We start from the raw sequence: 23753 nt of genomic DNA on the forward strand, positions 1-23753 counted from the left end.
CATTAAAAATAAGGAGGGAAAAAAATGTGCCTCCTGGCCCTCAGTGTTTTTATAAAAAACATAAGGTTTGTGCAAATTAATACAGTGATAGCACTTTGCATAGATCATAAAAAAACTCTCTGAAAAGTATAAATTATTGTATTGCTTTCAATAGAGTAACCAATGATGGCAAATTGGAAAAGCAGCCTGCAAAACAGGGTACTGCTGGCTTGATGTCAACTTTGCCCTCAAGGATCTCAGTCTATGATGGATTTCTTTTTTACCCAGCCTTCACTAACAATGATCATTAATTCTTGCCTTTTGCACAGCTGTTTACTGCTTCTTCAGTGCCACATTTTAGCTAATACTATCTAAAAATATTATGGGGCCTATATTTCAAAAGAAAGTGGCAAATCATTACTGGCAAATTTGAGGAGTACGCATTTTCCAAGGGTAAGTGCTTAAGTCCAGGGTGTGTGTGTGTGAAATAATTCCAAAAGCAACAAGTATATTTGAAATAGCTTAATTGTATAAAGAACTTAATAGAAATTTGTCTCAGCTTTGCTAATGCTCCATTGACTGGGGAGTACCAGAAAGAACAGGGGAATTAAATGCTTTCAATTCAACCACATCTGAGCTTAAAGCATTTGCTTCTCATCAAGGCCGTACACACAATGTACGCATATTCAGACTTACCATGTTGCCCCCACAAACCGTAACAAAACCATACCACCACCCCATCATCCCCCGAAGGCAAACAACACATTAGCCCTAACAAATCCAGGGTTGACCTTCAGCTCTGCACAAGACTCCAAAGCATCTCTATCACTGGAAGCTGTTGAGAACAAGCTAGAAAAGCATCAATCAGAAAATATGTTTTTTTTCTGGGGAAATAGATGGCACTTTATTTTGGAATGGAAAGGTATTTTTCCATTCCTGTTTTGCCATTATATTCTGAAACAAAAAAATGCCTGTATCAAAATCATTTCAACCAATTAGAACAGCAGAGCTGTATAAAGAAGCAGTAACATTACACAATGAATTATACTTCATGGTCAGAGATCACAAAGTAAAACTCCCTTTCTCCATCCCCCGTGAGCTAGGGGCTCAAAGGAAGAGTACCAAGGTAAAACAGCCTATCTTACTTTCCAGACAGCAAACCAGTCAAAGAGAACTGACCCCATACAGTATTACACACAACAGACTACAACACTCTTGTGTTCTCTTGCTCAGTGGACAGAATGTCGTATTAATTCGCTACCAGAAGTTTGAGAATTATCACCTAAATAATCTTGCTGCCATCTGAAAAGGAAGGAGTCTTTCATTTTAAACAGCTAAGACACACTGAGACCATTGTTTGACATGGAGAGGAAAAAGCTAAAGAAAAGACCAGAAGCAATGACCTGTTCTTATTGACAAGGTATCTCCCATGGCCACTAGAAGCCTGCCAGAGACCACAGGTGGAAAACAACCACTGAGCGCAAGTATTAGAGAATAAGCAATAGGAAAATAACTTAAAGAGCACCGCGTACTGCTGACAGTAAAAATGGGGACAGCACTACAAAAAGTCTGCAAAGAGCAGAAATAACTAAACTTGAGGACTTGCAAGGTTAATATGTTATTAATCATCAGCTCTTTTCATACTTATAGGAGTAATCCACTGCTATCAAATTAAGATATGAAGAACTGTCACAAAATTATGCTGTTTTGAAGTGCAATTCTTTATGTTCTCATTTGTTTAGACTTCCAAAAACACACCAGAATCCAGAAGCTGTTTACAATTTCAGAAAAACTTCGACATTTGTTCATTTTTTTTCAGCCTAATTTTCAAAATAATCAACAAATTCAACAAAAAACTGAACATCACTGAAGATCTCAGCAGCAACTGCACTCTATAGTAACTCATGAAAATCAGTATGAGCTGAAGAAAACACACCACTTGTTGGGATCTAACTTCAATAAAGTGAAGGCTGGAGTCTGACACCTTCAGAAACAGCACAAAATTTGCTTTCTTGAGAAAAACAAAGAACAAAAGCCCCCCAAAATTTCCACTGTAAGAATAACATATTTAATATTAATAATGACACTACTTAAATAATGCTGATCAAAATTGACAAACATGAGTTAAAGCAAAACTCCATGCAGTTTATTCAAAAGAGAAAGAGCTGCCAAAGTTTGTACAAAGTAACGACCTCACTACTGCTAAGAATCTTACAATGAAAAGCACTTACACTTTATAGTGATAGGTTAATTGTATAAATTGAAGAGCAGGAAAGAGAAAAAATTGGAGCTGGGTTGTAACTGTGTTATGCCTACTAGGAGAAGTGAAGTCCCATGGCACAAGAAAATACCTGACCAAGTAAAAGTGGCCTTCTTTCACCAGGCTGTATCTTTTCTACAGTAGTTTTGGTTTTTGATGTTATAAATTTCAGTTACCAACATAAACTGGAGCGCCTGAACCAGCTTCAAAACAGCAAAATCCACAACACCCTTCCAGTACCTTATTAAATGCTGACGTAGTCCTGACCACTGCCACAGCTCAGTGTCATGCCTGGATGACGAGCAGGAGGCGTAAGGTTGAAGCAATTGCTTATGAAAGTTGTTTTGCATGCTGATTTACAAAAGACAATGTATTATTTGTCACAGGAGGCCATGTCATTTTCTAATGCACAGAACAGGCTTCCTCATGATGATGTTTAAGGCAATTGCCCCACTATTCCACAGACTATGTCCATAAAGAATCAAACTCCACAAGCAGTAGTAGAAAAAAAGTAATGATTTATGTAAAATGGAAAGCTTGAGAAAGTTATGAGGTAAACTGTCAATCCTATCTACTTTTAAGCCTCCCTAAGTGATGAAGCACTAACACGCAGTGAGCTGTGTTGCTCTTTTGGACAAATACGTAGTGTAAACTGCACAGAAATTCCTAAAAGTCACTACAGAAAAGGTGAACTTCTTCAGAGATTTTATGCTGAGTATTTAGTTTTCTCTTCTAGAGAAGAAAAGACAAACGGAAAAACTGTGATGCATTTCTAGTAATTTATGTAGCTTAAGAGGCTAATCGTTATGTTTCATTCCATTCATTTCATTTAATGCCTTCCATTAATCAAACCTCAGAGTTAGCAGAGTTGTATCCAACCCAACAGTCCATGGGATTATATTTGTAGAATTCAAATGCCAACTACAGCCAATGCAGCTTAGAAGGACAGTAAGGATGGGACCCATGTTGATGACAGCCCAATGGTAGCTTTTAATGAAGAAACTACCAGAGTAACAGAAGTTCTTGGAAATGCTTTCAACATTTTCCTGGCAACATACTTACTTGTAACATATTGAGCTTCCACCACTTCCTTTCAAGTACTCATTTCAACAAGGGGACAAGAGGGAAAGTTTTGCTTGAAATATAGTGGTTGTTTGAATGACAGACACATGTTCCTGGCACTTGATCCTGTAACTTGAATGCTGTTAATGACTTCATATGGCTGATGGAAAAACACTAAACAATATGTGACATAGCATGTAAAAAAACAAAAAAAGACCAACCCCAAACAGGTTCTCAGGATAACAGGTAACCATATCATGACCCTTTCAGGACAGCCAGGTAGGAAGAAACATCAGTGCAATCTTATTTGCAAAAATCTGTGAGGTTCTGACACACAAAGTAGCAGAGGGGGACAATTCTGTGCTCAGTATAGGTGTCAGCATTTTAGATTTGATACTTTATCATATATTCTGGCCTGAAAAGTCAATGGCCAAGACCATGAGAGCAGGGCAAAGGAATCTGGTAGATGCTCATAGCTGCCTTTTTATTGAGTTATAATGAGATAAACTAGACAGCAGGCAACAGTTGGAGAGACTGTGTGTCAATCAGCTGTTTCTTGAATACCAGCCAAACTATTACGTTCCTTGAAGTCAGTAACAGATTGTGCCCAAAAGGCAACCCTGACTGCATTCAATAACAAAGGTCCCAGATTACTTCAGCTACTATTCAGTAACCATAAAGACATAAATGAGTGTGATATATGGTCACACATATTTGTTTGGATGATTTCTGCATTTCACGTGCATAGCCTTAACATCTGAAAGAAAGCATAATGAGTAATCAATCTAGAAACACAAAGACAAGATGCGTCATATTGTATTAGAAAGGTGAAGCAAGGTCCCCATGCTAATGATTTCTACTGAATATATGCTGGTTATATGGAAAAAACAAGAAGACACAGGCAGCAGTCTTGCAACCTATCTGCCAGAGGAGGTAACAAGAAAGAAGCTAAACACCAATGAGTTGCATGACATAAGTTTTTTCAAGTAAGGCTCAGCCATAAGAAGTACATCTTTATTGTTGAACTCATAGCTCAAGACTGAAACAAGATTTTACTCTGAATGTTAAATAGCTAATATGCACTTTCACATTTCTATAAGGCACAATTTAAAAGGAGCCTTAGAGGTACCTAGTGTGACCTCAAACATGACACACGGAACAGTGAGCATCACTTTGACATCATAAGCTATCTATCATCTCAAGGGCATTTTCTTGATTTCTGCATCTTCTATGAAGTGGGAAGAGATGCTATAAATCTCAGAAAATCTTTTGGTTTTCAAATGCAAACAAAAATAGACTAGGAACAGTCCTTGTAACTTGAGTCTTCAAACTAAGTAGTGCTCTGCAGCAGTACATGAAACAGAAAACCAAATTCAGCCAACCAGCGGCTGTCCTCTGCATCTCTTTACTTTTATAGCCTAACAGCTGGTCTAGCTTACAGTGTACAACCTACACAACTAATTGCCATGCCTGCACTTCCTGGCTTGTTTGCAGATGATACTGCTTTACAAGGCAGTTTTCAATCAGCCCTGGAAGAATCAACTCCCTAGCATGATCTCAAGATCTGAAGTTTCTTCTGTTCTATAGTAGCTCTTAACTAACTAAAATGATTGAATAATTTCAAAAATTATAAGGAAAATATGATATTTTTCTTTGGCTACAGGCTTACTGCAAAAGCTGTCTGGGTAGAGTACCCAAAGAGTAACAGACAGAAAAATTCATATTAGCTGTTGCTTAAAAGATTCACACACAAAACCTGAAAAAGACATTGAAAACAGAGGAGGGTTTTGCATGAGAAATTTCAACACAAGTTTTATGCATATAATATATAGAACGATTGCCAATTACTACTGTGCTTAAAAATAATGGACTATCACTACTTCTAACATCTACAGATTATAGAAGAGCACTTGATTTAAAATAAATCTTAGATGTTCTGCATTTTCACATTTCTTACAGGTTAATTAAGACAAGCCAGACAAAGTAGGATTTCTTACTACTGTTATTAAAAAAAGATACTAGCACATGAGAAAGTCATTCACCTCTCACGTCTGTGTTTCTTTTTTCAAACCTGGCATTTTTAATACACAGCCCATCACATAAAGTCCACTTACACAGAAACAATATTCCAATCCTAGGAACCATTTCCACCTAGGACACTTGTGCAGAGCCTTAGCGAGCTCACCTTAACTGCATTTGCCTCACAACAGAACAGCGACCAGGCACTATAAGCACTTTGAAGGCAAGTTGCTAATAAACTATCTGCATGCAGAATGCATTGTTGATCACATTCCTTGGTATAGGGGCTGGATGATCCTCATACTGCAACCTCATTGGTCACTGGGATCAGATATGGCAGAACAATATGCCCACAGGCAAGCATTCTAACAGGACAAGGAACAGGCAGCCTTCAGTGGAATCAAAAGCCAGCTCCGTGAGGATGAATGAGAACTACTACTTATCACCAGAGAGGTTTTAAAGGTCTGTCTCCGAAATCAGTAAGCTTTGAATTTTTGGATTTTACTTTCAGTCAGCAATCGGAAGAAAATAATAACTAAGTACACAGTTAGAAACAGGCAGATTAAAGAAAAGCAGCAAAATTCTACAATTCCAACAAAAAATCATAATTTTACTTAGAAGATAGGAAAAGGCTGAGTGTGAAAGTTGATGGAAAAGTTTTCATATAACATTGTCTTTGGGAAAGATATTTGCATGAGGATAATGCATTCATGACGAATTCTTACTCAACATTCAATTTTTGGTTGCTTTTCTCATTATTACATTTGTAGTGCAACAAGAAATGCTGGAAATCTGGTCTTCAACATGGGACATTTTTAGTTCAAGTACAAGTACAAGGAGTACAAGTACAAGGCACAAGTAAAGACACAGCCAATTATTCTTTTTGTCACCTTCTGTACTGAAAACATTGGCATTACCTTCTATTTTTATGCATTTCTGTATCCGCAGATCCTTATGCAATTTTACTTCAACTGCGCATTACTAGAAATTTATGAATCACAGCAAGAAAAATTCAAAATTAGTATTAAAAATCAAAACGTAATTTCTTGGAAGACTCAGTCTACAGCTACCAGGTAAGACTTCTTTGAAATCAAAATGAAATTTAAAGTTAAAATATTGAAATTGATCAGCTACAGGTCTTATAACAAGACTCAAAAAACAGACCATCAGATGACGGTATATGTAAATATTGCTTAGTGGCCCTAAACCAGTTGTCTTACCTATTTAATTTCCTACCAGTTTTGACTAAAAATATCTTTTTGGTAGTCTTCCTTTATTAAGAAAAAAAAATGACATCATCTGTCACAGTACACATCTAAAATATTTGCTGGAAAGTTTTTTCCAGCTCCTTATGCAAATCCATACTAAAATCCCTACCACACTTGACAAAGAGACAAGCACAAAACCACAGAATACCTCAGTAAATTTTCTTAATACATTTAAATGAAATTCAGTAGACTGGAGAGATCACCACCATCATCAATGTTTTAACACAGACTAATTAGAAACTTACACAGATACACTAATTTTGAAAGTTTCCAACATGCAGCTACAAGGCAACTTCTACCAGCTTATTTAGCCTAAGGACTTCAGCTATTAGAAATAATGCCAAACAGCAGACTGCTGACTTGCCTCACAAAAAGGAAGCCCTGAAGATCAATTTCAACATAGACAAACTTGCTGTTACATGATTTATTAAATTAATATTTATCTTCAGAAGTATTCTGGAATCAGCTGTTGATGAATTTTTAAGGAAAAAAAAAAACAAACTAAGGTTAGCTAATTGCTGCACTTGCCACTTTTCCTACCTGTAGATATAAGGGTAAGAAATTCTGACTTTACCCAGCAGAAAATATACATTTACAGAATTAGCTTCTGTATCAGAATAAAACAATTTTTGTTTTAGGGCTGAGGATTTAAGATACTTATAAAATCATGGTGGTTGGCACAGAATTCTTTCCTGCAAAAGGGGAAACCTGCAGATTTTCTTAAAGGACAGCAATTCCCAAACCTAGGGGGTTTGGGAGGGGGGGCTTGGCTAATCATGGAGCTATTCACCTCTAGTCCAACACTCCCACTATCACACTGTGTGCTGACAGCATAAAAGAAAACACCAGCGAGCCAAGGAGTTAGTTCATGCTGCTTAATAGAGGTGAATGATGAACAGCAGCAAAGGACTCTAAGACTGAAAGCAAGTCTTAACCCAATTAGGATATTAAAGCCAGAATTTTAATATTCTCGATGAAAGGCTGCCAGGACCAACTGGCCTCCCCAGGGAAACAGGTCAAAAGGCATCATGCTTCTGCTCATGCTGACAAGCCCCAGGCTGTGCCCTCCAAGACCCTGGCTTGCCATACGACCAAGTGGGTGAGAAGACAACATGGCAAGTTTTTGCCTGAATTAAAAAAAGCTTTTTGTATTATTTTAGGGTGCATGTAAAAGAAATAAGGCTTCAGCAAAGCGCAGATTAACTAGCTTTCCAAGGAAACAAGGCCTACCAAATATCTTTGTGCATTTACCAGTGTGTGAACTAACAAAGCATTTTTAACCGTCTTCAGTAACTTCCAGATTTGACTGAAGTGCCAGTAGAGGAGAGTGGTCCAAATGACTGCTCTTTGTGCCTCCTGCTCTTAAACTCTTGGCAGCTGAAGCACGAGCACAGCAGCATTAGCACGCACGAGAAGCCCGTCAGTAAAGTACCAGCACAAACTCTCCTTCAGCTGGAAAAGACATGCGGTCACAAAACCCACACAGTGCCAAGACCACAGAACTTGTATGGCTCAACCAGCTGTGGGTCTGGAATTTTTTTTTTTTTGGTGGTATTTCCCCCTTTCCTGCCTTCAATAAAATTATTTGGAGGAAAGTGATTTTGTGTCTAATTAATGAGTGAGCCATAATCTTTCAAGGTGCCATCTGACTGCATTTCTTGTGGAACTTGTAATTCCTTATGTCTCCATGTAGATGTGAAAAGAACTTAGCATCAAAGAAAGAATTCTCAACATCAAAGAAAATAAAAAGGCAAAAGTTCTATCAGCTATAGACTGGCTTGCTCTAGGAAAAGATCTCATTAAGTTTAATGATATATTGAAGCTGATTCAAAAGTTATCATGAATAGATCAAGCCTCATACCACCTCAAAGATGCAACAAGCTTTCTCTCGGTACAAAACTGAAGTAAAGGAGTTGACAGGAAAAGTTGCTGACAGGAAGGAGAATAACTACCTCTTAGCACCAGGATGAAGCCTCGCATCTCTTGGCTCTTGCTGTGGGTCTTTCATAATTTCTTAAGTTTTGTCCTCAAAAAACAGGATTCAAATGCCATTCAATTTGTTTTCTTATGAAGGGAGACAGCATGGCTCTGTTTTCACAAAAAGACAAAGTTTCCTATCATCTGTGGGGTTTCAACAGTCCTCGGACATCAACAAAGCTGTATACTTCTGCTCTTAAAAAAAGCCATGACTAAAAAGAGAAAATTGTATCAAAAATAACTGGATTATTTTCTCTATACTAAAGGGTAGCGGATAAGCTTCATGGTCAAGAATAATGAGACCCAAGCTTTGTATTGTCTGAATATAAAATTCATAGTAATTTTAATAAAATTACAAAGAGAAGACTATGAGCTTGAAAAGCCAGTCTCATGCCAAGCTAGAAGCTTTGATGATAAGATAAAGATAAAACACCACAGGGATGATCCACATATGACTGTACTTTCCCGAAATGTGTACTGCTTTTATGAGCTAGGTAATGGGGAATAAGCTTTGTGATATGTTAATTTCTAGGGCTAGAAAGTCCTGGTACTGAACAAAAGTAAGAGGCACTCTGACACTTAAAAACCAAACATGTTTTATGAGACAAGCTGCTTTCACATGAAAATATCTGTGATGCAAGGGTACATACGGACACAAAACTAAAAGCTAACACTGTAATTTCATGATATAGTAAGAAAAATGCAGATTAAGTTACATCAAGATAGTATCATATCCAAAGCTTTCATGTGCTGTTGCATATACATAGCATTAATCATTTAAATTAGTTGGTTTTAAGTAAAAATGGATGTTAAACAGTCAGTTTTTGAACTGTTCTCTGAAAGAAGCCTCGCAAGAAGAGCTACCCCACATCTCTGATTACAACCAAGAAACAATTTCTAAGCTCAAATTTTCTTTATTTTGTCCTATGCAACCAACTTCCTGAAGTACACGAGTGTGACTTATTAAAGGACATAAGCCTAACAAATTAACTTTTAGTAAACAGTTACATGAAAGTAATAGAGGGGCAACAGAAATTCAGGAAAGTTCCCTGGCAAAAATCTTCTAAATTACCCACAGACAAAAAAGGAGCCATACTGCATTCAGAAGGGTGTGGAGATCAAATTATGTAGTGGCTTCAAAGGGTGCATAAGCAAATAATGAAGAAATGCAAAGTAAGAAGAATGAGAACTTAAAAAAAAAATTACTCTGGCTATGAGCACTTCCTCTTCTTTATTTTGTCCCAGATACTTGGAAAAACTAGTAAATACTGCTCTTCCATGTTTGCTATAATAAACCTCTTAACTATGGTACTGAAGCTTGGGTTTCATAACCATTTGCAAACATTCAGACAAGGACTGCAGACAGGTTACCTAAACCTACAGCTAACTTTATGATCACTAGCAGATTAGTAACAATCACTGGTAGGACTAGTTGAAGAGTTTTCCAGAAGTAAAAGTTGAACATTTCTGGCAGTCAGATCAGTCCTTCCCTTTTTTTTGTAACCAAAACTAAGCCATTTATAACTTTAGAAGCACGTTATACAATTTTTAGTAACGTTTTAACTACCACTATAGAATGTGAAATAAAACCAAATGAACAGTGGTTTGGCAATAATGAAAAACTAGTACCAATAGTAAGAAGTATGTAACAGGTACAGGGACATACTAATACAACCTGTGACAATATCCATTACTAAAGAGCACTGGTAGTCTAGCTATGCTTTATATAAAATGGATATATAATATTTACTGAAATAATAATTGACTCACTATTCTCAGTGTTTGCTTAAAGCCTTTACAGATAATCGAATTTCCATGTCCTAATGGAGCAATTAGGCAACTTACAGCATCCTGAAGAATGTTTCACAAGAAGTAGACAATGCACATTTCTTTTAACAGCAAAAATTGTTTGGTTACTACAACAGCTCCACTAGCACTGGAAACAAACTTGCCTAGAATCTGAAAGTTAACCAAAACTTGTGAGATTTTTCCTCACTAAGAAAACCAGCCAATATTTACAAAATGTTTGGTTTATGCTGCCAGTCTATTGCTATCCCATCCCTCTCTGAGTGCCTTTTCCTGCAAGCCAGTCCGCTGATGCATTACTCCCACACTAAATATGTTTGTACTACTGCTACTTCTTCACATCAAGCCAGAATGGCAATTATTTTTTTCATGTTTCATTTCTTCAGTTTTCCATGCTTTATTTCACATGCTACCTTCTACACAATGGACCTGCTGTGAACCTTTTTCCAATTATTTTTTAGCACCTCCTATATATAGTAATGATGAAGTCATCTTCAAAACTGCTTTTCCTATCAGTAGGCAGCCTATATTAACACATTCTCCACTTCAGATCAACTATGAAATGTAGCTGTAACACTAAAAGTGTCTGGCAGGGCTTACAATGTAGGTCTTAAAGGTCTTTACAATGGGATATACAGATGCTGATGTCTTCGAAATATGTTTGGTCAAAATAAAATTTTCTGGTTGTGGGGTTTTTTTGTGCTTGTTTTTTATTTAAATATTTGGTGTAAACATACCTGGGTGAATATTTTCACATTTTCAGCATCTGCATTTTTAAAAGAATGCCAACTTAAGTAGCACGTCAATATATTTAACATTTGGTTACTTTGAGTAAAAACAGCCATTAAACGCTTCACTCTAAAAGTCCACTTGCAAATTCCTACACTCAGCTAACTTCCACAGTTTTGTTTTGTTCTTGAATGAACTTAAAATAATTAAGGAAAGGTTTAATAATGACTTCTAGGTAACAAAAGGAAGTACCATGATTTTTTTATTAATCTCTTACATAGCCTTTAGGGCTTCACTAAACATTGCCAAGTAATACAATATAATAATTCCTAACTATCCATATAGAATACTATATTTATACTTTATGTGATATTTAGTAATACAAGATGCTGAAACACAGAATTCTATTGCTGCTTTTCTGCAGGGTCCATGCCTAGCTCCAGCATGGCATTAACATGCTCTGTTTAGAGGATGGGAGCAATTCTGTAACATGGCTGAAGTACAGTCCCAAGACACCCAGTTTTGACATGAAATATCCAAGACTTTCTCAGTATTAAAGCATTTTTTAAGCTGTTTCATTACATATTTCTTTTATGGTAAATAGCTAAAGTAATAAATATGATATCTCATAAAAAATAGCTCATGCTCTAAACTAAGCTGTTTAGTCAAAGTTTCTATGAGAAAAATAACCCCATAACGTAATCTACTTTCCATTTCAAACAAAAAACTTGCAGTATGACTGCCCTCTGTGCACATGAGCATTCAATTTTTGTTGAATTGTTTTACATAGTTATTACTACATCTGCTTCTATTAGTTGTTCAGAGCATTCAGTAGACAGTAGCATCCTGGTTTCAGCTGTAACAGTTATTTTTTCTCCTTCCTAGTAGCTGGTGCAGTGCTGTGCTTTGGCTTTAGTCTGAGAACAATGCTGATAGCAACAACTAAAACATCCATGTGCTAAGTAGCGCTTACCATGATCAAGCAATTTTCAGTCTCTCATGCTCTTGTGTCCCCCAGTGAGGATATAATGTATGAGGATATAATGCCCCTCATGTCCAGTATATAAACTGGGGGAAGTTACCGGAAAGGCCCAAATCGCTGCTTGGGTCAGGTTGGGTATAGGTCAGCGGGTGGTGAGCAGTTGCATTGTGCATCACTTGTGTTTATTGGCATTTTTTCCTTTCCCCTTTTAGTTTCATATTCTCTCTCCTTGCTATTTCCCTTATCATTATTATTATTAGTGTTAGTAGTAGTTTAATGTTATACTTTAGATATTGGACTGTTCTTATCTCAACCCATGGGGTTTACGTTCTTTCAATTCTCCTCCCCATCCCCACCCAGAGCGGGGTGCATGAGTGAATGGCTGTGTAGTTCTGAGTTACTGGCTGGATTTAAACTATGACAAGTTGTTAACTAGTGAGTGTGTAACTAGATACCTAGCCCCTCTGCTGGAAAGTCTCATAAAAATGCAATGGCACCATAACACTGAAGCTCTGCTAAGTGGCAAAAGGTTCCCAAGCCACATGTTAGAGAAATCCTATGTTGTAATGGTGCTATTTTGCTGCCTGTGCATGTAAAATATCAGCTATACAAATACACAGTTCAGAAATCGGCTCCATAAAATAAGTTAAACACATAAGCACAGACTAAGACAAGTAGTACAAACAAAACCCCTTTGAAAACATGGACAAATCTCCCTCTGATTTTAGTGATGCTTGTATTTTATCCTAGAGGTTTTGTTTTTGTACTTATACATGTTGAATAATTATTTCAAAATATATTCAATTTTCCTATTTTTTTCACTTTGGACACTCACATCAGCCATTTACTACTGACTTCAGTTTCTGGCCAATTTCATGCTCTCATGCACTAGCAAGCCGCACAGTTCACTTATGCCTCAGTACATTATTTTATTTATTGTATTTCAATAAGTGTTTCCAGCTACGTTTTCTAAAGACTGTGTACTAAACCTACTTCTATTGGCCTCAGGTTCTGCCAGATTGCATTTTGACGTCAATGTTGTCTTTTTCCACCTAATAAGTCTGATGAAAATCAAACAGGGAAAACAGTAGCCTTGTATTTGGGCTCTCAGAACACCTTACATTCTGCTTCAGACAAGCCAGAAAAGCTGCAGCTGCAAGTCCTAGGCCTAAAAGAAGAGCAGCAGCTTATACAGAAAAGTCAAGCTTTGGTTTTGACAGGCAACAGAAAACCTTCTGGGACCAATGAAGCACATGCAGTTAGACTGATGTGCTGACCTAATGACAAAACTGAGTTTCCAAATAGCAGAAAATTCATGTTTGATGTTTGAAAGAGCTAAGCATTTACAAAGTCCAATATCCAGCATTCTACAAATGAGCAAAAAGCCGATGCTTCTCATCGTATTTTGCTTAAGGAAAGTACACATCTGCTTTCATACCTGTGCACTGCATTTTTCTGATGGAGAGGAATAGCTTGTAACTAGGGGAATGGCTACACAGCATATGCAAATAAGCTCCACTTGCTCTCTGAGCCAAGCAGAAGTATCACTCAAATACTGAGCCAGAGAGAATTGCACTGTGCACAGACAATGCTGCCTTTTTCTCTAAAGCATCTCTGCTGGAGCCTGCAGAGTATTTCAGCAGAATGAGCTTCAAACTAGCACCTGAGCACCATATAAGTCCACAAAAAATGAAATGCTGAAGCACTCTTCACAGTCAGTATTATAATGTGAACTTGAATGAATTCAGAGCTCTCAATGTAAATTACATATACAGACTGCTCAGGCAACCATTCTCAGTACAGACCTGAGAACTGGTAAACTGAATTCAGGTTTAGAAATGTAAGATAAGTGTTTCTCAGGTCATCAAACTTTTGGATATGAATAGTTAGAACATAAAGTTTTATTTATGAAACACTGGATTTCTGACTACTCTTGAAAGCAACGAGCAAGAAATAAATACAGAGAAGAGTCTGTAGGGTGTGCAACTGACAAACAGCACAGTAACTCACTAGTAGGAATCAAAATCCACACGTGCTTTGTCTTATTCTAAATAATGTGATACTTTGCAATGCTGTATATGCTCTTCAATTCATTCACCTGAAGGAGTGCACACAGTCTTTAGGAATTCAAAAATCGTTTTATAGCTGATTTGCATTATGAGCTCTGAAATACGCTCTTATTGAACTGAGTTTCAATGTCATTTCACAACGTTACATTTGCCTTAGCTCACACATAAAAAAAAATCAAATGTTCACATAAATAATGTTAAGCTTTTAAATTATATCAGAAATTTGGTCACGTAAATTAAGACTGCATGTGTCTTAAAAGAATAATGATCATTACAGATTCCCATTTAGTACATTTTTACATAAATGATTTAGAGAAATTAATGATTTCTAAACAACAAATGTCCATTATTTTTAGATACTTAATCCCTTTTTCAGAATGTCTCCTTCACAGGTTGACCACCTGAGAAGGAGAAAAAAGATGTGTAATTGCTAAGCAGTTCTATTACACACCTCCCAAAGTATAAAGGTGGTGACCACACTGGGAACATAAGCCAGATCAATTTCATGATCAATGATTCCATTGTATTACAAGTGATTACCATAAAGTACAATGAGACTAGAACCTTAGCCCAAGTACCCACTTGATAAACATCAACATAGCAAATACCATCTGTAAGTAAGGTACGATATGCTGAAACTGTGAGATCAAGAGAAACAACTTTGAGAGCCAACAGATCAGCATCGTGACAAGTGACTATGAATCCAAAACAATGAATGCTTACCACAAATATGATTAGACACACTTCAGTCAGATCTCTCATTATCTCAATTCTTCGTGCCCCACGCTGGGTGCCAAAAAGGATTGTTGTGGTTTAACCCCAGGCCGTAAATCCGAACTATGCAGTCTACCCCCTACGCCTTTTCTTCCCACCCCCCCATCCCGGCCCGGCCCAGCTCCCTGAGGAATGGGGAGGAGAATCAAAAGAATGTAACTCCTGCAGGTTGAGATAAGAACAGCCCAGTAACTAAGGTATAAGACAAAACCACTACTGCTACCACCAATAATAATAATGATAAGGGAAATAACAAGGGAAGAGAATACAGTATCACCCATCAAAACCCAGCCCGACTGGGCAGTGAACCAGCCCTTCTGGGTAACTCCCGGTTACATCCCGGGCATGACGTGCTGTGGTATAGAATACCTCTTTGGTTAGTTTGGGTCAGTTGTCCTGTTTCTGCTTCCTCTTGGCTTCCCGTCCTCCCTGGCAGAGCATGAGACTCAGACAGTCCTTGGTCAGACTAAACATTTGAGCAGCAACTAAAAACATCAGTATTATCAGCGCTGTTCCCAGGCTGAAAGTCAAAACCACAGCACTGCACCAGCTACTAAGGAGAAAAATGACTGCTACTCCTAACACAGGACACCAGGGAAGTGGGGGATTCCCAACTCTGGACACTTTTAAGATTTGGTAGGAGAGGGTGCTGGGCTATCTTGACCACTATGCTTTTGCCATGAGAGGTCAGACCAGATGATCCTTGAGGTTCTTGCCAATCTGGTTTCTGTGATTCTGTTGGCTCATATCCCTACATCAGGGAATAATTTTAGTGCCTTTTGCCTTGAAAGTATCTGGGCCATGTTTTCCATTCTGAGTTCCATGGACCACCTCACTTCGCTACATATGTCCCTTACTGTAACATAAACTTCCATTTTGAAAGGGAAACTCTGATTCTTTATTATTCAGTCTCAATCACTGGCCTGTTGCTATAATCCATTTCTATTTAAAATGATTTTTTTTTTCTGTGGTTAAAGGAAAAAGAAATGCATATATGGATAAGGTGGTTAAAGGAAAAAAAAATGCATATACGGATAAGGCGGTTAAAGAGAAAAGAGTATGGATGTAAAATATCACACAGAAGCTACAGACAAAATTCAGAGTTCACCGTCCTTGCAGCTTGAGTGCAAGGCAGTATTTCATAAATCTTCAAAAAATGGCTGATGAAACCGTAGGTTAGGGGGCACACATCTTCAAGTTCAATAACAGTGTGGATAAGAAAAATGTGAAGATGATTGGCAAAGAGTTAAAAGGATTTATTTTGGAAAAAAAAAAATCAAGAAAATATGCAGGTAACTGGAATGACATAAACATAGGATGGGCTTACTAATGATACATCACTTGGTCTAACACTTCATTAACCTAGGACATGAATAAATAGCAGTTGTCTCACATTTGGACTTCATTTAAAACACTGCAATTTTCCACATGAGGACTTGTTAAAATTGTGAAGATAACCATTAAGAGAAGAATTAAAAGATGGCAGGACTCCCTGAAGGGTAAATGAAAAGAACTGTGTCTAAAAGGCACATCATTTTCTGGACAAAAATTACAAGCACAGTTCTTTGATGCTTATTTTTCAAATGGATGAAAAAAGAGGCCAACTGCAGCACAGGAAAAGTGATCACAAAACAAGCCTTCAATAAAGCTAGAAAGCAGATAACAAAGGTTCATTTTAACACCCATGCAACAAGACTCTGTAACAGTCTTCAGGGGAGAAGTTAGGACAAACTTTCTCACATTGTTTTGTTAATGAGTCCTCTTTAGTTTAAGATATTGTGTCACTGACAGAAAAAGGTCCCTTCTAGATTCTGGGAAAGTTTAAATAGGTTTTACTTTCTTTTACTCTCCTGTTACTCTTTTGCAGCAAGGCTGGTGGCAAACATAAAGGAGTTTCCTGACAGTTTTTTGAATTGACAAATTAGTTAAGTTCCCCTTGCTCCTGATGCCAAGAGCATTTGCATGCTCAACCAACAAAGCATACTGGCAGTCATTTGTGATGGGATTAGGGTACAGCAATAGAAACAATGCAGATGCACTCTAGCAGGGAAACAAAACCAAAAAGACAAACACAAAACCAAATCACCACCACCAACAAAAAAAAAGCCCAACATTTTATTGCCACCAGTGACAAAGGCACCTGAAGAAAAGTCACAGGCAGAAGCCTGAGAGATAACAGAGCTCCACATTGTGAAGCCTGGGAAGGGGGAAAGACAGGGGGGAAAGCCTGTCTAAAAGCCTGTTGCTACATCAAGCATTCAGAGACACACAAACACCATACTTAAAAAATCCTACTTAATGAAATAACAAAATAAGTTTATTAATTTTAATTCTGAAGTAAGCATTCTTTAATTCTGAATTTCATAAAGCTGTAACCTTCTGGCTCTAATGGTGAGTATATTATCGTATGCATCTATTAAGGAATACATACAGGAAGATGTGCTGCCCAACTCCTGTCCTCTTTTGGGTTTGGGTTTTTTTTTCCTTCATATAAAGCCTATATTCCACAATGTGCACTTTTCCGATTTCAGCTCTGCTTTGATTTGAAAGGAACGTTTCTGATCCTTGAAGGAAGGATTCAGCACCTTCAAACTCCACATTACTACCTTTTGGTCTCCTACTGTAGTTTTCATTACCTGAATATTCTCAGGTGCTTATGACAAGGAAGAAGCTATATTTTACTTTTTTGGTAGGAATGATGAATAATTAATTATTCTTAGAAATGAAGTGAAAAGGAATGTTTGTTTCCCACCATGACAGCCTGCAATACAGCTGGAATGTATTTAACTGATGGAAGCCCTGGATGCTATAGTTCAGGTACGTTACATTTTAATGCAGAGAGCTGGAGATATAACAACTATAAAGCAGATGAAAGAAGCCTAAGCAGTAAATTTTGTTTGCATTTTCTTTATATACATTTATTTGCCTATAAAATAAGTAAATATATGTACTACTCACACAATATGCAAGTTACTACTTACAATGTTAATTTTTTTTAAACACTTCTGGTGTTTCACATCATAGCCTAGTGTTCTACTAGCATTTACCATGATTCTGTCTGGGAAACGGTATTTTATCTAATACCCTGAATTACATTAATGTTTCTTAATTTTATTTGGGTAAAGTTCTTTCCTTGGTCTGAGATTTATAAATTGCACAATTTTTCAGAATTTTTATATATGAAGGATAAACAAGATCTTAACACAATTCTGACTGCATTTCCTTTCTTTTAGTTATTTTATCTCTACAGAAAATTTCTGCTTGCTTTGTTATGATAAAGGGTTAATGCACCTGTGCATTAGTGTAAAAATAGAGATACCTATCTCCAAAATAAAATTAAAAAAATTTTTGCAGATAAACTATGTTCACAGCAGAAAGACATGCACCCTCTGAGAACAGCATGGTGTAACCAAAGAGGAACTAAACTCCAACTTTTTCCTACTTCTGGGAGGGGTTAGGTGGCAAAGTTGCTAAAATGCACTCAAGATGCCTCTAGTCTTCATCTGAAAGCCTCACTTAGAAATTGAGTACTCGGACTGAGGAAGGCGCTACATGTTAAGTTTTAATGAAAATAATAATAAAATCCCACAATGGTTATTGGGCAAAACTCTATAGTTTGTTATCAGCTTTTTCTTCCTGTTTTTATGTAATGGTTTTGTTACCACATCATTACCATTTCCTACTCATCAATGTAATCTGACATATAGTGAAAAACATGCTCCAGTAGCTGTCTTTTAGCTTTACTAGATGTTATGTCCCCAACGAAAAGCACGTGTCCTAAACACTTAGCAAATAAATTATAATTCCCATATCACTCCAAGCATGAGAATCAATATTCCTTTAATTAAGAGTCACCAGTGATGTGTCAGATAAACAAACTCTCCCAAAGGAACAGTGGAATATTCTTAAATAGTGAAAACAAAGAACAAAGTATTTCTTCTACCTCACCAACCACTTTAAACATAACCTATACAGTACTGGAGAAAGAAACTCATTTTGATTCTTTATACAGTTCATTAAGTACATAAAAATCTTAATAGCATACATGTGTATACCTACACATACACTACAACTCCCCCCCCAGATGGTGTCACCCCTCAAACCATTCAAAAAAGCTTAAGTTCTTAATGTGATCTGGAACCTTTATACACTTTTCTTGTGAATCAAATTAAATTATCTTAGAAAAGTCCACTCATCAACATCCTCACAACCAGCATATTCTGTTCTTGTTTAAACAGGCAGTGGTATTTTCCTAAATACAAGTGGCCACTGTTTTAAAATATGAAAATGTATTTTACAGATCTTGATTTTTATTTACAAAGGATTATCTTTTAGTATCAATAAGGTTTTTTTATTGGGTTCTAAAGCAAAAAAGGATTTAATAGAGCATAGAAACTTATATGCATCATCCCAGTTATTGTAAGATTTTCAGTATGCATGATCAATCACTTACTTGTTATACCATCTCACACGGCAAACCTGTGACCTAGCTCTAGAAATGGGTTATCTTCAGGTTTAAAAGCACCATCTGCTCTTAATGATGCCACTAGCAAAATTGCTGTAATAAAAAAAATAATAATAATCCCTAAGTGATGGTAAAATCCAAAGCCCAGAAGACATTTTCAAGTCATGACTACTCCTACAGAGAGCACAATATAAATGCCAGCTAGCTTTTAAAAAACGTGATCAGGTTCAAATTAGTCTTACCCTGTCCTTGGCCCCCACATTGTACAACGAACAATGAATTAATAAGATTGCCCCAAGAAAAGGCAACATGGGAGCCAAAATAAGGAGAAAAGGGAAAAAATTTACATTTTTATTACTCAAATTTCCTAAAAAATCCAAAACAAGATACAGGTTTCAGAAACTCAAGGGAAAGAATCCTTTTTCACTCTAGTTAAAAGCAAAGAAAAGGATAACTAGCAGAGCAAACAGTTTTTTCATATTATCAAATTAAAACTCCTGCAGAGCCATAAAAAGGGAAATTTTGCCAGAAAGTCCATGTTCCAAAAAAACAAAGGAAAAGCAGTCTTTATTGGTGATCTAAATAAAAACTGATCACTTAAATTTCCTGCCAATTGATATAGCAACCCATAATGATCATAAAGTTGCAAAATAAAACTAAAGATTTTTCTTCTTGCTTCAAGTGAAAAGTTATAAGCATTTCTTTAACATTTTACAAATTAAACTTAGGCATTCAGTAGGCATTATAAGCATTATGCAGAAGTATGTAATTATTTCTGCATATGCTGTAACTATATCTCAAAAGTCTTTCACTGCTCTAGGAAAAAAAAAATCATCTTTATCTCTGTACTTCAGGTCCCTATGGGAAATTAGGGTACTTTTAAAAAAATGTATACTCTTATCTAATCTCTTTCTCCAAGATCTCTTCGGTCTTCTATTTTCATGTGTCTTAATACAACCACCCCAAAATGTGAAACTGCAGACATGCATGAAAGTGTTGCTTTTTAACATACATTGTAATGCAGCAGAAATTACATAAGCATGCCTTTATATTGTGTAGCTATGTTGTGTACATAGAAAGCAGACTTTGGCCCTTCAGGAACCTGCTTAGTAAGGTTCCATGGGATATAGCCCTAGAGGACAGGGGGGCCCAAGACTGTTGGTTGATATTCAAGGATCACCTGCTACAAGCTCAGGAGCGTTGCATCCCAACTAGAAGAAAGTGCAGCAGGAAGACCAGGAGACCTCCTTAGATGGATAAGGAGCTGCTGAGAAAAATTCAAAGGAAAAAAGAGGCTTATGAAAGGTGGAAGCAAGGACAGGTGGCCTGGGAAGAATACAGGGATGTTGTCCAGGAAGCTAGGGACCAGGTTAGGAAAGCTAAGGCCCAATCGGAGCTAAACTTGGCTAGGGATGTGAAAGATAACAGGAAGGCATTCTGTCAGTACACTGCACATAAAAGACAGACTAGGGACAACGTGGGCCCTCTCTGGAAGCTATCAGGAGAACTGGCTACCCTGGATTTGGAGAAGGCTTAGGTTCTTAATAACTTCTTTGTTTCAGTCTTCACTGGCAAAGGCTCTGACCACAACACCCAAGTCTTGGAAGGCAGATGCAGGGACTGTGAGAATGAAGACCTCAGGCCCACTCTAGGAGAGGATCTGGTTCAAAATCATCTTAAGAACCTGAATATGCACAAGTCCATGGCACCTGATGAAATCCATCCATGGGTCCTGAAGGAGATGGTGAATGAAGTTGCTAAGCCACTGTCCATCATAGTTGAAAAATCGTAGCAGATAATAGCTCAAAAGGACAGACAAAATGCAGTCTAATGACTACCAAATGAAACAAGAGTATGTCAGTAGCAACAGATAACAATACTTAGTTACCTAACCTAAAATGAAATATTCAGGTCTTCATCTCTATCACTATTTTTATTAAGAGCAAAATCCGCAACTATGACATAAAAAATTCTAGTAATTTTTTATTACAATGTTTTTACAGGATTGTCTATCCCTAGCATAAGTTGTATTTTTATAGCAAATTTTCAACATTTAGTATGAAAAGTCAGTTTGAAAATCTGAGTTCTGAATGTTTTCAGGGGAAGAAAGCAGGGCAAGTTAGGAAAAAAAATGTAAATATAAAAGCACACAGGAAGAAACAATTAGGAAACTGCAGGAATTATTTCCCACCCCCACTCAAAACCAATCCTCTCTGGCCTACATTAACCCTATCATCCCTCCTGCACATGCTCAGAAAGCCTCTTCAACAGCTATCAATCATGCTCCTCCTTTCTGCCACTGTGCTTATCCTTCAACTCTCTCCCTCAAGCTTTCTCTGCCCTTCTTGTAATAAACACATCCCCTTTCCTTTCAAAGAAACAGAATTGATACAACAAAGTTTTAAAGTAGCATCACCTGCACAATCCCTCAACTTTCATTTGAGCAACAAGAAGGCTCTGAGACTGGAGATGGAACCTACCTAAGAAAGTTAACTTATGTTTGGCTTTGCAAGTTTTCACGCTGTTATATGATAGCTTAAATAGGCTACTGCTTAAAAAGAAAGAATGGAGAAGCTGAGCAAATAGTAATAGCCTGTCTGTTATGGGGGAAAAGGAGACTATTCACTTAAAATTCTTGCTGCATCCATCTTCTGTCTGGCAAATTAAGATACTGCCATGTAGTTTTTCTCAAGATTAAAAAAAAAAAAGAAAAAGAAAAAAAAGCACAGATGACAAATGGATAATGTACACTGGCATAATACAACATGAAATAATTGTATATTTCTGCAACTATCAAATACACACAGTATGGTTAAAATGCTACTGTACCTCATTTTGAAGTTCATCACCACTTTTGGTAGAAGCAAGCATCTCATACAAAGTACAGCAGAGATCTTCTGTTGTTGGCCCTCCAGGGGTACCCCCTTGAGATTCATTCAAATACTTTCCAACTTCACTCCATAAGAAAGAATCATCTACTTTTTCCAAAGACTTGAGATCAGATTTCTCACCACAGTAATTCTGTAAGTGATTCAGCTGGTTATTCAGAAATTTGTTATAATCTAAGCTTATAGTATTCTGTGCATTGGCCTCACCATTCACAGGCAGCTCCTCAGAGTGATCCAAATCATGCATGTCAAAGGAAAACACTATATTTTTACCAAAAACCACTTTGTTTTCATCACTTTGTTCTTCAGCCATCTGTATGAGGGCTGTAAGCTGTTCTTCAGTGAAGTGAGAAGCAATCCGACATGTGGCGTTACAAGCTGCAGTAGCAGATGATGATGGAAATGGCCCAAACATCTGCTTGATCGCCTTTGTCTCATCATGGCCAACACATTCTTTCTTGTGAAATGTCTTAAATAGAAAAACAGCTCCACTTTCAATTGCTTCTTGTCCATTTTCAGCTCCAACTGTTAACAAAACCAAAACCAAATGTAACTTTATGCAATTCAAATTAATTATTTTTCATTGCCCATAAAATAACTGTATCAAATTTCTTGCTGCAACTCCCATCAACAGAGATATGAAAGGAAGACCATAAAAGTAACAATTGTTGCAAGGTACTGAATTATAAAGGATATATAATGACAAGGCATCTGTCTTCATTATCCTTCTACTTACTAGAAATTCATGTTAAGGATTACCAATGCTTTCTTATTTTACCGAGTTAAAAGGAAAAACTTGCCTGAGGTCTTAAAACTCACAACAGTGTATTTATTTGCTTTTTAAAGGGAACAAGTTTTCACTTCGCACAACTGTTTATTCATTGCCTAATCTGAATATTCATAACAGACTAAACATGCAGAACTCAGGGAGGAATTACTATATTCTTGTAGTAATTCCCAGTATAATTACCACAGATTGTGTATTAGTTACAAAAATTGCCCAAAGAAATTAAAGTGAATAATCACATTAATTTAGATTTACATCTACAAAGTATCATATTATATTAAAAAAAACCACAAGAAAAACATTAATTCACCTCTTATACAAATATTCCCAAAGGTACTCAAGAAAACCCACCATTTGATAAACCAAAATGTCACTACTAAACAAAATTTGAAAAGTCATCAAACTTGAACTACACAAAACCAGTCAGCATACTGTTTGGGGTTTTTTGTCACACCAACAATTTTAGTAGAATGAGTATTTCTTACAAGATTGCATAATTTTAAAAACATCTTAAAAGTTTACTGTGGAAATCTACAAGCTGCTATAGCCAAGATGTCTTTATGTGGTCAATTCTTTAGTTATATCAAGATCAACTGGCAGAACTTCAGCAGAAAATAATGAGATTTAAGTGATAACACTCATTGAGTAACCCCTGGTATAACTAATTCAAAAGGACTATTTAAAAAAC

The 23753-nt window shown here is 36.9% G+C and overlaps 1 protein-coding gene across 2 annotated transcripts in view; it reads right to left on the reverse strand.

Annotated features, from left to right (window-relative positions):
• ASCC3 (activating signal cointegrator 1 complex subunit 3) overlaps nt 1-23753 on the reverse strand; it is a 265394-nt gene that overhangs the window by 226059 nt on the left and 15582 nt on the right. For both annotated transcript variants that reach the window (XM_005145089.3, XM_034060883.1), the window contains exon 4: nt 22220-22803. In XM_005145089.3, coding sequence (XP_005145146.2) covers nt 22220-22803 — 584 coding nt within the window. The remainder of the gene's footprint in view (nt 1-22219; nt 22804-23753) is intronic.

This window comes from Melopsittacus undulatus, chromosome 3, assembly GCF_012275295.1.
Source record: "Melopsittacus undulatus isolate bMelUnd1 chromosome 3, bMelUnd1.mat.Z, whole genome shotgun sequence".
NCBI classification, from domain to species: Eukaryota; Metazoa; Chordata; class Aves; order Psittaciformes; family Psittaculidae; genus Melopsittacus; species Melopsittacus undulatus.